Genomic DNA, 18,573 nt, shown 5'->3' with positions numbered 1-18,573 from the left:
GGCTACAGATAATTATCATTCACATTTGCCAATCTCATGCCATATGTGTGGATCTAGGCCTCTACCTAAAAATTGTATATCTCACCAACTATGGCAGCAGAGGGCTCTAAAAGCAAGAGCTCAGAAACAGGAAGTGAAAAGAATGAATCTCATACTCTTATGTCCTCTTACATTAAAGAAAGACGGAATCTCAGAAAAAAAAATTTTGGAGCCATGAGATAGCAACCTAGGTAAATGCCAGTATATAAGTGGTATTTTAGAATCACATCCGTCCTAAATATAATATCAGTGATTGCTTGAATGCATGTATGAAACAAAATAAAATGCATCATTCCATAGTTTTTCTGATTTATCTTTGTAAAACACATCCAATGAATTTTGTAATTCAGTAATTGCCCTTTTGGAATATCTATCCTCACTTCTCAAATTCTTTTTCACTGTTGATTTCTGCTGCTACATATTACTTATCAACTATAATCAAATTACTATAATATGTTGATCATATTTGTATCATTTTTGTATTAAATGTCTATAGTTATAATACTGGTAAATCTAAACTTGATTAAGTTATACAGGAATAAATTATATTTTTATTATGGAACAATGTGTATATATAAAATGATAGCAAAAGATTTATATTTGAAAGTATAAAAACAAACAAGTATATTATTTAAAAAATACTTTGCTTTATGATTAACAAGAAAATCAAGCCATTTCGAATTAATTTATGGTTGCTTTTATTAATTTTATTTTATTTTTTATTGATACTTTTTTTTCTCCATTATTAATTTATTTTTGTTACATCTCAATGGTTATCCCATCCCTTGTATCCTCCCATTCTTCTCTCCTTCCCATTTTCCCCTTATTCCCCTCCCCTATATATACATATTTATTCATTTAAATTCATAGAATAAAATTTTGCGTATACATAAACTATCAAATTGAAATAGAAAAATCTCCCACATACAAGTAAGAATGCCTAAAGCTTATTTTCTAGTTGCAGCAATGTTATAATATTATTATATCATTTTCTTGTGTGATTTACTAACCTGTGTTTTCTGAAATTTTAAAGTATCATTTTCCTCATGTATGTTTGTATGTATGTATGTATGTATGTACGTATGTATGTATTTAATCGCTTTACAGTTTGATCTCAGCTCCCTCCCTCCTTTCCTTCCAGTCCACCTTCATACCTCTGCCTGCACTTCTCTCTCCTTTCTCTCAGAGAAGGAGAGGCCCCCAGTAGAGAACAACTGGGATATCAAGCAGCAGCAATACCTAATGTATTCTCTCCCATTGGGGCCAACAGCAATAATTTTCCCTTTTCAGATATGAGATAGGTGACAAGAAAGAAAGGGTCTTATTTAAGATTGCATTTGTCAAAAACACATGCTGATAGAGTACCCCATCTTGGCACTCTTATGTGTTGCAGGCAGCCTCATTTTCTTCGGGTCAGTTGACCTGAGAATCCCAAGGCTGTCTGCCAATGCAACCACTGGCTTTTGCTCTGCTACCTGCACATGATAAACATAAAATTCAGAGAGGGCCTTCCTCCCTTAGGCTTCTAACAGGTTCTCTGAATAGTGGATGCCTAAGCCTACATGACTTCCTCTTTCTTCTGTCCTTCTTAGTGTTTCTTTGTTCTTTACCTGAAGATCCCTTTCATTTCTGGCTACCGAACTGCACTGAAACATATGGAAGCTATTTTACCCACCAGCCCCAGATATTCAGGTCAAGAGGGTTTCATTTTGCCAACAGCCTTAAGGATCAAAAGAAATAAAACCCTGAAGCTGTGGAGATGGCTCAGTCATAAGTACTTATCATGTGTTCAGTCCAATTTTGTGTAAATTTGACAAAATATAGGGTTACCAAGGAAAATAGGGAATAAAAATGACAAAAAATGCTTAAAAAGATTGTTTTGTGGCAACTCTATGGTATATTTTCTTAATGGATTACTCATATGGGATGGCTCAGACTACATTGATTGATGCCACCTCATGGCTGATGGTCTTAGGTGCTAGGAGCAAGACAGTAAACAGGACTGCTCCATGGCCACTGCATCATTTTTTGCCTACAGGTTATTTAACTGTTTGAGTTCCTACCATAATTGCCTTTCAAATTGAGCTGTGCAATGGAAGTAAAAACAAAATAAAAAATTTTCTCAATAATAATAATAATAATAATAATAATAATAATAATAATAATAAAAACAATGTTCAGTTTAAGATACAGGAATTTTAATGAACATTGTTTAATATTCCATATTTTATCATTGTAAATATTAATTTCAGTTTTAATTATTTGTGTCTTCCTGTATTCATTCTGTTGACTATTCATTTATACTATATAACTTATGACCTGATTTTAGTGTTTTATAACATTGTTCCCAATGGCCTCTGTATATTTTTTTAGTTTGGTTAGAACTGCTGGTAGTTTGTAAAATTAAATGGTTTGCTAGTGCTGGTGTTCATGTTGGAAAGAGTAGTAATTCCAGTTCTTAGTACAATGCATTGGACTTCTACAAACTCTTCCAGTAGCTTCTAAATGTCAGGAGAGTAGTTACAGAACAATCTTTTACACACTTTTCATTCATCATGACCCAAAGCATAAACATGAAGAAGGTACACAATATTGTTTGAAATGAACATAGGTTCTTTTTCTGACCAATATTACTGGTAAAAATGTAGATCACACAGATCCCATCTTTAGCTTTCCTCAAGTAAATATATCACTATATAATAAGCCTATAATTTAATTTATAGTAATATAATCACTATAAAATAAGCCTATATCAACGAATTTTGATATAGATGTAACTAATTCCAGTATATATCTTTAATTTGCAGATAATACACTACATATCTCTTCAGTTCCTGTATATATACAAGTTTTTAACATTAATGACCATGCTCCAGAATTTTCCAAAGTCTATGAGACTTATGTTTGTGAAAATGCTGAATCTGGTGAGGTAAGCTAAAAGACAACAATAGATTATCAAAGCCTGGGCAAGGCAGGGTTTTATATTTTATGGTTTATAAATATAATATGTAATATAAGCCAATATAGAATACTATACTCAATATTATATAAAAACAAATCATTTGTGTTGTAATTATTGTATTATGTGTACATATGTTTTGTTATCATATATAAATTACATGCCGTGTAACATGTGTTGTATGAGAAAGTTTATTATTGTGAGAAGAGCAAGGGAGAGTGGGAAGGAAGATATAGTCTGAGTGAGCCAGAAGAGAGACAATTTGGGAAGGACATAGACAGAGAATAAAGGGAACAGAAAGAGGGAAAGGAAGAGACATTGCAAGAGAGAAAGGAAGAGAGACAAGTTGTGAGGTTGGTCTTTTCATAGTCTGATACACACCTGGCAGCCACAAGGAATGATGGCAGAGATTGCTAATCAACCTAGAGCCAGACTTGTGAACTAACATTTCTCCCTTTTCCTATAATTAATAAAATGAGTTAGGGGGGAGTGGCAAAAATGTGTCATTGGGCTGATTTTCCTTAAAAACAAGTTAAAGCCTATAAATATAAGTTTATTGCAACCAGCTATTGATTGTCATGCAGGTGGTGAAGAAAGAGAGGGGAAAAAGAGAAGAACAACAACATGTCTAGATTATATGGTCAAGGGGAAGAAAAAGCCCCTTCTTTGGGATTTTTAGAGTACAGGATGGGGATGGGGTATGCTAGCCAAGTCCTGCAGCAGATAGGGACTGAGGAGTACTGGGAGAACCTAGAGCTGTTTGTCCTAGCTCTGAAGCACACCCTTATAGACATTTGTTGATTAAAACAGATAAGGGATTAAGATATCAACCATTTTTGGCTGTGGCAACAATAGGGCCAAATGGTTGAAATGGTTGCCAAGTCAAAGAAAAGTATTTGCTGCTGTCCAGTTTCTGAGAAATTCTGTAGCTAGGAATAACAGTGCAGTTTACTTGGCACAATTTGTGAAGTTGGAAGAATGCTGGAATATATATATATATATATATATATATATATATATATATATATATATATATATATATACACACACACACACACACACACATATGGGCAGCTTGAAAGAATCACGTCAGCAAATGATGCTATGGACCATTGTTATTGCTTTTCTAACCTTAAAAATCCCCTTGGTTTCCTAATAAGCATGTACTTTCTCTTACCTTCAATTGTTCCTAATATTTCCTATCAAGATCAATATAAAAAGCACCTTTACCTATCTTCATAAAAAATCTATTTTTCTTTAAGACATTCACATCCAAGCCACTATAAATTCTTTCTAAGGATAATGATCATTGCTAGCAGTCTACATCTGTAGATTGTTTTCAAAGGTGGTGGTTGAATATAATCTGGCCCAGCAGCACTACCTTAAATAATCAAGCATTGTTATTGTGTATGCTAATGATATTACCCAGACAGGGGCTGGAAGCCCCCTGTATAGGACACATACAATTCACATTTTGAGGTTATTAAAAATACCACAAAGGTAACAAGAAGAGCTATGCTCTATAACAGCATGAATTCCTCAGGACATCTAGTTCTATGCATATACCTCACCAAGACTTGCCGATTGTGGGTTTCGTAATTGGTGAGCCACATTCTATGAGTTCTAGACCTATTTGCTCTTACTCTTGCATGAACAGCAGCAATGTGAACACTACCATATTTTGTAACTTGTTGTAAAATACACATATTTTGTATTATAGTATAGCAGAGGCTTGGGAAAAAAGTTTGGGTTAAAATAATGAATACTCTTTGATGTGAGCTTAAGAAAGGCAGAAGCATGACAGAGCTTTCTGACATCTGAGAAACCATAACATGAGTGTCCTAAGGAAGGACAAAAACCTCCTGTAGAGAAGCAGGGTAAAGCTCATTTGGCTATAATGTTAGTAACATTACACAATATAAAAGAGTCTCTCTGTTCAGAAGACTGGATGTATATGAGTCTAACACAAAGAGAAACATTTTAAGTCTATATTTAAAAGAGAATAAAAGTAAATTGAAAATCTTGGGCTTCTCAGTGTAAAGAGATACCAAAGGAGATGAGTGGAGGAGATGGTTTTGATTTTACAGCATATAGAATTATGTTAAATGGACGATAGGAATAGCTACCACCAGGTATCGTCACAAGGTAGCATAAAGTAAGCATGGAATTACATTTAGAGGCACAGTGTTACTGCCATGAATCCAGAGGAAATTCAGGGATTAATTTAGACCAGTCTTCCTAAGGCTCAGTTAAGAGAAGAACTTCAGCATATATTTAGATAGTTGAATAGCCTCTACCATATTATTTAGAATGGTGGCAGGTGGTTCCTCCAGAGATCTAGAAATTACCATTCCTCCTCTATATGCAGGACAAGCTCCTACCATACAAGTATAGATTTGCCTCAAGCCCCTTTTGACAAAATTTTGTTCAGTGGTCCTACATGGTAAAAGTAGGGATATCTGGCAATGGGTCATAGGAGATGTGTTTAGTCTCTATAACCTATCCTGTTAATGTAAAGTTATTTACATCTCCAATATGGGTACCCACTGGAGGAGAGATCCTCGGTGTAGGTTTATTGGTCTTGGAGAAGACAAAGGTACTTGGGGATGTCATGTAGAGTGTAGCTGGAATTTTTCCATTCAACTATTTAAGAAACAGGCTTCTTGTTGATAGAAACTCAGAGACATCTCTAGCAGTAGCCAGAGACTAGACAAAAGGAAGAGCCAAGAAGTCTAATACTTTGTATGGCATGCATTAAAAAACTTTAATAGTGGAATTATGCCTGTGTTCAAATATTTGACTAGTGAAAGGCATAAATATGGTATCATTTTTTGTGTTTTTTACAAAAGAAAAAAGAGATATACTTAGTAGCTGAATTTGAATTACTTCTCATTTCAAACTGAAATAAGTTAATATTTTATTCTTTGAATTGCATCTAAGAGTGTAATTCAAATACATATTGACTCTAATATATTTTGTATAATATTCTATATGTACTAGTACTTATATTACATATACATATATAATCTACATGATCTATATGTAGATTAATATGAAAAAATTAGGTACCAATCTTTATAGCAGGCAGAATAGCTCTAATAGAAGTTCAAAGAACAGTGTTTGGTGCATTCTAATACTGGCTGATCATAATTCCAATATGAAACTTCATATCAGTATTTATAAAATTAAGTCAGGACCCTCTGGATCCTTTTACTTTGCTATTCTCCCATGCTTCTCTCATCTAGAGTCCCAATAGGATGTCCTCCCCTCTGTCCCAGTTTCCTTGTAAATGAAGGCTTACATGTGACATGTCCCTTGGGCTAGAAGGCAGATATAAGTGAGTATGTACCATTGGCGTCTTTCTGCTTCTGGGTTAACTGACTCATTATGATCATTTCTAGCTCAATCCATTTGTCCACAAATTTCAGGAATTCCTTGTTTTTAATAGCTGAGTAGTATTCCATAGTGTATATATACCACAGTTTCTTTATCCATTCTTCTACTGAGGGACACTTAGGCTGTTTCCATGTTCTGGCTATTATGAATAAGGCTGCTATAACACAATGATAGGCAGGTTTGGGCCCAGGGGTCCTGCTCAAACTAAGGCACCAGCCAAGGACAATACAGGCAGTAAACTTTAAACCCCTACCCAGATCTAGCCAATGGACAGAACATTCTCCACAGTTGAGTGTAGAGTGGGGTATGACTTTCACATGAACTCTGGTGCCTCATATTGGACCATGTCCCCTGGAGGGGAAGACATGGTGGCACTCAGAGGAAGAATAGCAGGTTACCAAGAAGAGGCTTGATACCCTAAGAACATATACAGGGGGAGGAAATTCCCCTGAGGAACAGTCATAGGGGAGGGGAATAAGGGAAAAATGGGAGGGAGGGAAAAATGGGAGGATACAAGAGATAGGATAACCATTGTGCTGTAACAAGAACAAATTAATAAAAAATAAAATAAAGTAAAATTATGTCAGTGGCAGAATTTCTTCCAAAAACTCACTGTTAAGATTAACTTTAAAAAAATCTAAATCATGCCCTAAGTCATGGGTGAATTCAAAGGAAAACATTTATTTTCAAATTCTGCAAGTTAAAAGAATGAATTGTCATCATAGAATTAAAAAATAATTATATAGAGAGAATTAAATGTACCACAACAAGGAGGCTTAGACAAAATTCTGCCCAGAGAGAGAAAAGAATGCTAAAAGTCAGAACTATCAAAATTTGCTATAATTTGGTCTTATCCTGTCACTTTGTTCCTAAAGTCATGATCAGTTTTTGTTTACATTTAAGTCTTATATTCCATTACTGATAACTTCATCAATTCCCAAGTACCCAATAGGCTTCAGTTAGCTGAGTATAATAGTTTGCATAACTATTAAAACTAAGCACAAGCACATTTTTAGATTAATATTTGCTCAATAAAATGAGTAATTTCCATTGTTACAGTTTAAGAATAAATAATGTGAGCATATTAATATCCAGATCTGGTCTACACTGCTGCCCTGATGAGGTTCACAGCCTACTCTCATTAGTGATGCAGCAGATCGATGTGGGGCAGCAATATCTCTCGCACTCTGATGATACCACTGCCATCTCCCTTTTGCCCATGTAACCTCAAAGCAGATAAGTAGTGAGGCCAGCGCACCTATGCCCTGTAACCAGGCTCATATTTAGTGCGCTGTGCAGGCAGGATGTAAGGCCTGTTCTCAGGAGTGCTGAAGCTGGTGAGAGACAGTGACAGCTCTCTTGCTTTAATGATTCCATTAACAGGTCTCCGATATGCAATTCTTCCAGAAGTAGGGTATCTATTTTTTTTTAAACTGAGCTCATTTTACTTGTTCCTAGGAAGATAAGTGCATTTTCATTAGTTCTATTTTAAAGTATTAAAACACACACACACACACACACACACACACACACACACACACACACACACACACCCTTCTTTTCTTATGCATTCCTTTACCATTGGGAACCATTTTCAACAAAGTTTAGCATACAACCTCACAAAGAAGAGTTGACAATGTACATACCATCAAGGTAAACATGACTCATACAATCTGTCATTGGTCATGCTTCACTTCCACAAATGAACATACAACAATGTGAGCAGAAACAGTCTGAACACCATCCTAGGCTAATCTCACAAGAGAAATTTTTCTTTGTGAGGAAGTATTAGAATTGTAGAGATGTACAAAAGCTCTTGAAATGTCAGTCTATGTGAGCCTGCCAAAGAATCTTAAAAGTTACACTCTCAATCATAACCTAATATCTTAGTTTATAGAACCTGAAAGTAGCCAAAATATGATTAAGAATACTATAATCTTAAAATCTTGCCCACATTAACCTAAACAAATCATAAAAATATTTTTAATAACTGTTTTGGTATCATAATATCCACATTTATTATCATAAGCATAGGTTGTATAAAACTTTTCTATTATATATTTAAGTAATTATGATATAATTAGAAACAAGTTATGAGGAAAATGTAAATCAGTATGGGAATATCAGGTACCAATCACTTTTATTTCATAGCCCTTTGCTCTGCATGCATATGGAGGAATAGTTGTTCATTGAAGAATAACTTACTAATTCAGATCTGCACTCTCACAATTAAGAAAAGTTTTACATGAAACACTGTTAAAAGTATTTTGATTATAGAAAATAGAATTCAATTTACTTTAAATTCCAGAATTAATAATAATCACACTGCACTGTGTGAGCATGGCTAGCGTAACTTTTTCTGAATGTAATGAACATGTTCATGTCTTGACATAAAAGAGTTAATTGAGAACTCATTTGCTTATATTTGCATTTCTTTACATTTTTATGATATGCGATAGAGGCTGGAAAGTCTTTTGGGAAGACTTTGCCTACTATCTTTGTGGGTCAAAAGCAGTCATACATTCCCTGTGATTTAAAAGCATTATGTCTGAATATTGTTACAAAACTCATTAATTTAGCAAATAATCTAATATGTCTACAAATATATGTATTAACAGGAGATATATATTATCATGACTGTATTTGTAAATCATAATGACTGTCAGTCAAATAAGCAATAAGAATAAAGAAGGAAGTAAGTGATAAATATAGAGATGTGTAATATCTCTAATGATACTAAAGAAATTTTAAGAAAAAGCATAAGTAATAATAGTGTTGAATAATTTACAGTTCCCAATAACAGCAATCAACTTTCTTAATATTTTTGTAGAGAATTCAAACCATCAGTGCAATAGATAGAGATGAGTCCATAGAAGATCACCATTTTTACTTTAGTCACCCTGTGGAAGATACAAAGAACTCAAGTTTTATGCTAATAGACAATCAAGGTAACTACTTATTGGGATTTTGATACAATCAATGATATTTTATTCCAGTGAGTTTGTGGAACTGATTGTTTTATTATTCTTACAACATGATACTACTGAGAAATAAAACAAAAGAATGATGGTCAAATTAAAGTTAACTGGGACACTGGTATCCTTTTTCCTCACATTTCTTTCATCTAAAAACACAGTTAGAATAATCAGTAAGAGGGGCTAGAGATACAATGGCTTTGCCTTTCGTATGTAAGGCTATAATTTTCATCCACAGCACCTCAACTGTAAACTTAAAATAGAAAGCTATCCATAATTATAAGATTTTGGAAAGTCTGATAGGCTCTCAAATATTACTGTGGTTGTGACATCACTTGACTTTTGCTTATTGACACAAAAATTTATCAAAGTAAAAAGGAATAACTGATGGCCTATATATTGCAATGAGATAATTATGAGTATCTAACAAAGGTAATTAGGTTACATAAACATAATATTTATGTAAAACACAAAGACTTTATTAATCAAGGATTGGCTATTCTGATGTTAGGATTTTGTTTATAAAGGCAGACTTCCTTCAACTTTTATTTAAAAGCGGCAAATTATAAAAATATTTTGTTTTCATCTTTTATTATCTACCTTTAGTATGATTTCCTATTACTAGATATGTATTTTAATTAGTTTATACCTAAAATTTATGAATTAGACAAGTAGTTGGAATGAAATGAATGCTGTTGTCTTGTTCTTATCAATATGGTTTTATGGATACAGATATTATTTAGAGAAATGAGAAGGTGTCATGCTTTGCTTCCTATTGCTATGATAAAATACAGACTGAAACCAACTTGTCTAGAAAAGCATTTAGTTTTCTTACAATCTGTCTTGGTGGGAGGCAGAGCAGGAAATTGAAGCAGAAATTAAAGAAGAACATGGCTTACTGGCATGCTTTACTCCGGCTTGCTCAGCTCTTTCTTATAAAGATGAGGCTCATCTGCCTAAGGCCCAGGGTGCTTCTACTAGAAATCACAAAAATACACCCACAAGCTAAGCTAATTGAAACATTCTTTGATTGTGTCTTCCTTTTCTCCATTATGTCAACTTGAAAAGCAAAACTAATTATTTCAGAGGCTACTGCATGTTAAAACAAAAACAAAATAAGCAACCAACAGACAAAAAAATTAGAAAGGGACAACTGAAATTTTGAGAAAAGAAAACAGCGCAAATATCATTTTGAGTATTTGGCATTTAGAGAAAATTTTCACATAAATGGACTTACTCATTGCTCACTTTCACTAATATATTAAAGTTATACTACTTTTTGCATATTCTTACCTTGATAAATGAATTGAGGTGACAAGTGATGAACACATGTTTGGAATTTTGTTTGAAATGTGTTTCCATATTTTATATTCCATAATTTACATGGGATTTTATATGAAATGTCTTCTGAAAGAATGCCACATGCAGTTCTCTCAAATTAACGTGAGCTAGAGCATTCCTAATAGCCCTGCTAATACTGATTTATAAGTGCAGAAACATTTTCTGTTATACCTGTATATTCTAGGACCTTTAAGAACTGATTAAAATAATTCACCTAATAATATAATTCATGTTTAGAAAATTCAAAATGATTTCAGGCTGGATATTTTAATATAAAATTTCATTTTTTATTTACACAGGTATGATTGCATTTAAGTATCATTGCAATTTAACTGTACTGTATAGATTTGTTCTATATTGGAAAAATTGTGAATGTGGATTTCTGTTTTAGATAATACAGCTAGAATTCTGACTAACAGAACTGGTTTCAGACTAAAAGAAGAACCTGTCTTTTACATGATCATCTTGATTGCTGATAATGGAATCCCGTCTCTTACAAGCACAAACACCCTGACTATACAAGTCTGTGACTGTGGAAACAGTGGCAGCACAAAGACTTGTACTAACAAGGGACTTTTCTTTATCTTGGGATTCAGGATAGAAGCAATAATTGCCATACTGATATGCACTATGGTAATATTTGGTAAGTTATATTGAATGGCACAATCTTAATTTCCAAAAATCACTATAAACATGTGAAGTATGTAAATAGAAAATATGTTATATATGTGTTTATTTGCTCTAAACAGGTTTATAATTTAAAACCAAATAGATATCATTTTAATAATGTTTAATTTCTTAAATGCTCCAATTAGAATTAGGAAATTATTTATTAGAAGTTCTTTTTTCAAATTTTGTGTTATGGTAACTAAAATTATAGAAAGACTATGATAACTATTTCAATTTTAATATAACATATTTATTCAATTTACAATTTTAATTTATTTTATTTGAAAACTGTCCTATAATGATGATACAATACAATATTACATTACAGAATGATCATATGAGTGTTATCAACAAAATTATGACATTCATTTATTATTTCTTTGTTGAAAGCACATGATCATTTTAATAAGTTAAAATATCTAATACTTTATTATTAACTATGAATGTGTTCATATAAAACATGGCTTCACAAATATACTTCCTAGCTGACTATATAACATAATGCTTTCCAGGGTCATTCATGTTATACAAAGGTTATCTTCACTTTTATTTTATTTATTTTATTAAATTATTATTATTATTATTATTATTATTATTATTATTATTATTATTATTATTATTATTATTACTATTGACATGGTTCTCTGGGCATCCTTGGTGATCCTAGACTTACTTTGTACACAAAGCTGACCTCAAACTCACAGAAATCCACAAACCTCTGACTCCTTGAATACTGCGATTAAATGGCTGGGTTATACTCAGCTTTTCTTCATATCTTAAGGTCATTAATTGAGTGGCTTTGCAGGTATCAGTCAGGAAAATGAAATGCAAAATGAGAGAATGAAAATTCAGATGTGATTGACATTTTCAACTTTAATCAAGACTTCTAGAGAGTCTGATGCCTGGCAGGCTATTGCTGACAAATTTAAGCACAGTACAATTTGGGGGAAAAGTTTTTGATATAATACCATAATGTGTGAACAAGGAAGGATATTTACCTTGAAACTTGGTTCATGGTAAATATCACCCCCCCAGGAAGGTGAGTAATAATAATAACCTACCTATAGTACCTAAAAGGCCCAAAAAAGGATCTCTCTTGATCTCAGTCAAACAGAGAGTGAAGTTAACTCATCCTAGTTGTTGAAAATTGGAGGAGGTAACAAGTAATATAAGTGTCATTTCAATTAATAGCTACTTCTGGTCCCCTGTGTTCTCTTCCCTATGGCCTGTCAATGCACTCTTGCCAGGGAGAAGTATTTCAGAAGCTGACAAGAGAGCCCATTTCAAAGAGTTCCCTTTTCTCTTATTAGGGGATCCACATGAATACTACGTTATCCATTAGCTACATCTTTGTAGGGGGCCTAGGTGCAGTGCGTGCAATCTCCTTAGTATGTGCTTCACTCTGGGTTCTGAGTAGTTGGCTAAGTTGGTCTTATTGTGACACTCCTTTCACCAAGTTCTTTTCTTCTCTCCAATTTCCTGAAAGATTCCCTATGCACTACCCAAAGTTTGGAAGTGAATCTCAGCATGTGTTTTGAGGTGTTGCTGAGAAGAGCCTCTCAGAGGACAATTCTGCTTTACTCCTATCTACACGCATAGCAGAATATCATCGATAGTGTCAGCATATGGTTCTCTCCCATGGGGTGGATCTTGCATTGGGAACAAACATTGCTTGGAATGTCCCACCATCTCTGCTGTATCTGTTCTGTCTTTACCCCTGCACATCTTGTAGGCACGAAAGAACAATTATTTTTTGTCCAGTATTTTATTAAGACAAGTCTGTATGCTTAACATTCTGTTTTTTCTCGAGCTTGGTGGGGACAAATATCTTTGTGCTGTACTTCCAACAAATAATATTCCACTCTGTATACACACACACACACACACACACACACACATACACACACACACATTATTTTTAAATTACCTGTATTATTAGTATTATCAGTATGCTCAGCTAGCAATCAATTAAAACACAGATACTTGTTTTGTTTTAAAGTAGCCTTAGTTAACCTGGGGCAATGTAGATATTAATCCATTAAACAACATCCCATAATGAGATGCCATCTGCTTCTAATAACTTTTATTAACGCACCTCCCATCCATAATCCCAAATACTTGCTAATGTTTTGGGCCACATCTCCATCTATACCTGCCATGTGTTTTCCATCTAACCCATGGCGGCTTTCCTATTCTCTTCCTCTGTGGTTTCTTTCCTTCCTCCTCATGGTGGTTTGTCTTCTCCTCCAGGTCTTTCTCTTCTTCTTTCCAGAATTCCTCTCTCTTTCATGTCTGGGAACCTGAGCCACACCTATCTCCTTTGCCCTGCCCAGGTGGGACAGCTTTATATTAATAAAAAGGTGGGTCACACAGATAGCAAGCAATAATTAGCATAAAAATACAATAGGGCACCCCACAACAATTCCACTTTTCTGTGAATTTAGGGTTCAATTAGTGAAATCTTTTCCACCACTCCTTGGAATTTAGTTATTGTTAACTCTTTCTGGTGGACCTTTTCTGGAAAGCTTAGACAAACACCTTGTAGCTAAGGAGATTTGAATCCCACCCACTACAAACTTTATGGAGAAAAGTTCAGTTCCTTTTCCCTTATTAGTTGCTAATAACTTAATTTCACATTTCTTGGCTCTTTGTCTTTCTCTCTGAACTGTTTTTGAGAGGGTAAGGAGAAGTATGATTAAGACTAAGCCCACTGCACAAAAATTAATGAACGCCAAAACAAAGCCAAAAATATAATTCAGGAGCCTTCTGCCATGGTGTCTAGGAAAGGGGTGATAGCTTTTTAAAATTTTATTATTTTTCTAGCCATTTAACTCCATTTTGCATCCCAGACTAGAAGAATGCCAGGCTTCTAGTCCCTCTTCTCCAACCATCCACCTGTATGTAGCCATCTTGGCTCTGGCCCATGAACTCTCTCTGGGAGCTATACCCCCCTTTCAGACTATAGCAAAATATGCTTTTAAAAAGTGGGAATATCTGCCCCATGTTAAGTCCCACTTGTTGTTTTTAAATTATCATTATTAACTGTACTATCAGTATGCCTGGCTACTGACATCAAGATGCTGACACTTGTTACATTTTAAAGTAGCCTTAGTTAACTGGGGCAGGGAAGATGTTAATCTCATAAACTACTTGCCATAGTGGGGTAGATATCCCATGCCATTTGCTTCTAATAATTTCTATTATGGTACCTTCCATCCATAATCCTAAATACTTGCTAATATTCTTCATCTGGTCGAAATCTCCATCCATGCCTGCTCCATGTTTCTCTTCCATCTAACCCATGGCAGCCTTCTTCTACTCTTCCTCTGGGGTCTCTGTCTTTTCTCCTTGTGGTGTTTTTTCTTCTCCTTTGGGTCTTTTTCTTCTTCCTCCTAGGATACCTCTCTCTTTCTAAGCCTGGGAACCTTAGCCACACCTGCCTCCTTTGTACTGACCAATCGGGATAACTTTTTCTTAATCAAAAGGTGGGTCACAGAAACAGCAATCACACACACACATACACACGCTATTTCTGACTCTAGCCCCATAGAGATATGATACACTCTACTGGCCTTCTGAATGATGAACTTACACAGACTTGCAAAGATTCAGTCACAACTTATACACATAAATATAGATAAATAAATCTTTATAAAGGGATTTTAATTATTATTAAAATACTCAATTCATGTCTAGGCTATCAAATTAATATTTCCTTATGAATTTTATAATATTTTGAGAAGTTTTGGTATATACATTTTAACTGTTTTGTAGAATTCATCAGCAAAAACATGATGTCCTTGAGTTTTCTTCTTTTATTTTGTAGACTTAATTGGTCCAATCTGCATTCTCTGTTCTTTAGCCTAAAGAGTTCTCATTTCTCCTCAGTAGATTGTCCTTGGTAGATTACGTCTTCTAGGAATTCATTCACTTTTTCCAAAATTCCACTTCTTCAATATATACTTTTTCACAGTAGTCTGTTACTCTTTCATCTTTTCTGTTTTACTGGCTACATTGTCCTCTTTTTCTCTTATATTTAAGTCCCATCTCCATTTTCTATTAGACACATTGCCTACTATATATCTCCTGGATTATTGGTGAAACTCAAACACAAATTCAAAAAACTGATATATTTACTTATTTTGTTTTTAATTTAAAAGGCATTCTGAGATTGTGCTGTGTCTATATGTTCTAAAAATTATCACCAAGAGTAGCTAATGTGTTTGACTAATTGGTTGTATGATTTAGATACCTGATAATTTGAAATTTCTGAAACTGCTATTATATATCAGAATCCAAATGAGAATGTTCTTTTGGATTGTTTTGCATGTGGGTATTTTCTATTTTCGTGGAGAAATGATGTGATATGCTTATATTTTTCAGTTTTCATAAATCGTTAATGAAAATATGTGATTTTCATAAGAATAAAGTCTATTAATAAATACTCAGTTTTTATAATAAGGTCTTATATATAAATAAAGTTATTATATACACCTAGTTTGTAGTATTTAATAATATAAAATTATATATAATAGCCTATAAATACTAACTTAAAATATAATTGTAGTATTAGGTTGCCTCAAAGAATACCAAATGATGCTCTTCTGAACTTCCATTGGTACGGATAATTAATTGGTCATTAAGTACATCCAGATTGGAAATATTCTACTACTGCACTTTTTAAAATTAATACTGAAACAAAATTAAATTACACTTTGAGTTTTAAATTGAGCAAGAGCCAAAACAGTTCCCTCTATTTCAATTCTTGTCCTTATTTACCATCAGTCAGAATGATGGATACACTTCCCATATCATTTTTCAAATCTTATTTATTTCTTTTGAATCACCTAGTTTAGGGTGATATATTGGATATGTATCAAGGGCCAGGACTCCAAAATTTTCCATTATGTTTCATGAGTTAATTAAGATTATTATGTCCTTTTACCACCAGGGTTTATCTTTTTGATTCTTGCTCTGAAACAGCGAAGAAAACAATCCTTATTTCCAGACAAAAGTGAAGATTTTAGAGAGAATATATTTTGCTATGATGATGAAGGTGGTGGCGAAGAAGATTCAGAGGCCTTTGATATTGTAGAGTTGAGACGTAGTACTGTCGTGAGAGACAGAAAGCCTCGGAGGAGCAAGAGCGCAGAGATCAGGAGCCTGTACCGGCAGTCCCTGCAGGTGGGCCCAGACAGTGCCATATTCCGAAAATTCATCCTGGAAAAGCTCGAAGAAGCTAACACAGATCCGTGTGCTCCCCCCTTTGACTCACTACAGACTTTTGCCTTTGAGGGCACAGGGTCATCAGCTGGCTCTCTGAGCTCTTTGGGATCCAGAGGCACTGATCATGAAGATGATTTTGACTATCTTAACGACTTGGGACCTCGCTTTAAAAGATTAGCATGCATGTTTGGTTCAGCAGCACAGTCATACAATTAAAGCTTCCCAATGACAGCATGCAAGAAGTATTAAGGTATATTTACATGAATTGATAGGCCTTTTGGAAAATTACTTACTTTGGCCTTCCATCTAGTACGAGCCCTGCTTTATAAAATTATGATCTTTTTCAATGCACACTCATGGTCATTTCCTGTTCAGCACACAGATTGGAAGGGGAGCTACTAATCAGATTTCATATATCTCTGCAAACAACTACTACCCTATCACTCAGATAATCCTCTGGAATTATTCCATATAAATCAATGCATATTCTCAACAATTCTGGAAGACAATATGCAAAATGTATGAAATAAAGTTTTCTGCACAGATTTTTTTCATCTATTCATTTCTTTTTTACAAAGAATGAAGATGCTCTGTGTACCAAGTACCTGATTCTGTACAGAATCCAATGTTAACACCTGAGAGAAACCTTGTTGGTTTCATAAAGGTATACACACATTTTCTTTATATGAATAAGCAGTTTTCTGAATGAGGTTTTATAAATGACTTTACTGTGAAAGTTTTCCAGTGTTTGCAAAGATTAATCTTTAACACAACAAATTTGGCATTATTTAATATATGAATTAATTAGAGTTATATAGTAAATTGTATTGGTATGGTTATTCTGAAATTGTTTAAAGAAAGAGAATAGAAGATATTTTTGGAGATTTTTAAAAATGTTACATTCTTCAACAATTCTAAATGCCTGTTCTTTTCATGTAAAACTACAATACAAATATATGTACACATTAACTAGTGATTAAATTATTATGTTGTAACAGATCAGAAACTGTAGAAAATTTAAGGACATTTTTTTCTATTGGATCTGAAATAGCTACATGCTAACACTTTTGCATTAAAAATTCAGTTACTATTTACCCAGTTTATAATCAATTGGCCTCTCATTCTCTATTTGTACAAATAATGGGTGAGGCCAGTATTTGCATTTCTTTTACTGTTAGAAGCTTAGCATGTGATGGATTACTCAATGTAACTTTTTATTATAGAATCTGAAATTAGAAACACTGGAAATTTCTCATTACAGCATTGTGGAGGAGTTAAATGCTAACCTGTTAGAAATAAAACTTCAGAGTGAATTAGACTAAAGGGTAATTGATAATAAAACCAGGAAATTTTAATTGACTTTTATGGTATTTTTCTTATTATGTCCAAATCAAAATGGAGTTCATATTTGATATTTCAATAGGAAATAATGCACTGAGTATAATGCTCTTCAAATTGTTGTATGTTACAAATTTTATTAAGTGTATGACCTTAAACTAAATGATGTATATTTATATAAAATCTTTCAATTAATTTTGTATGTAATAGAGCAGTTGAATAGTTATATTTTTTCATTCTATTCTTAAACATAAATGTCCATATCATACACTAAAAGGAAAGAATATCACGATTTTAAGAATCATTGTTTGTTTCACTGACTTTATTACTTTACTAGCCTATGAAGGAGTAACTTTTGAAATACAATTGTTAAAACAGTAAAAGAATATGAGACATTGTAAACTATGATAAATCACTACACATTAAATGTAGGGAAAATACAGAAAGTATATAATTAGACAAGAGGAAACAATATCCCAACACATAATAATCAAGACATGAAATGTACAGAACAAGGAAGACCATTAACAACTGAAAATGAAAAAAGCCAAGTAACATATAAAAAAAAAACCTATCAGAATCTCATCCGACTTATCAGCAGTGACAATTAAAGATAGAAGGGCCGTGGCA

General features: G+C 33.6%; 1 protein-coding gene across 6 annotated transcripts in view; it reads left to right on the top strand.

Moving 5' to 3' along the window:
* CDH19 (cadherin 19) overlaps positions 1-18,235 on the top strand; it is an 83,564-nt gene extending 65,329 nt beyond the window's left edge. For 5 of the 6 annotated variants that reach the window (XM_084779973.1, XM_084779971.1, XM_084779975.1 and 2 more), the window contains 4 exons: positions 2,847-2,968; positions 9,225-9,342; positions 11,102-11,353; positions 16,331-18,235. In XM_084779973.1, the coding sequence (XP_084636099.1) occupies positions 2,847-2,968; positions 9,225-9,342; positions 11,102-11,353; positions 16,331-16,821 (983 nt within the window). In that variant the 3' untranslated portion in view covers positions 16,822-18,235. The remainder of the gene's footprint in view (positions 1-2,846; positions 2,969-9,224; positions 9,343-11,101; positions 11,354-16,330) is intronic. The other variant, XM_084779972.1, reaches the window with a different exon arrangement.
* Positions 18,236-18,573: the final 338 nt, after the last annotated feature.

The sequence above is a fragment of the Acomys minous genome (genome assembly GCF_964271855.1).
Source record: "Acomys minous genome assembly, chromosome: 1".
In the NCBI taxonomy this organism is placed as follows: Eukaryota; Metazoa; Chordata; class Mammalia; order Rodentia; family Muridae; genus Acomys; species Acomys minous.
This window is presented reverse-complemented; position numbering and strand designations above follow the sequence as displayed.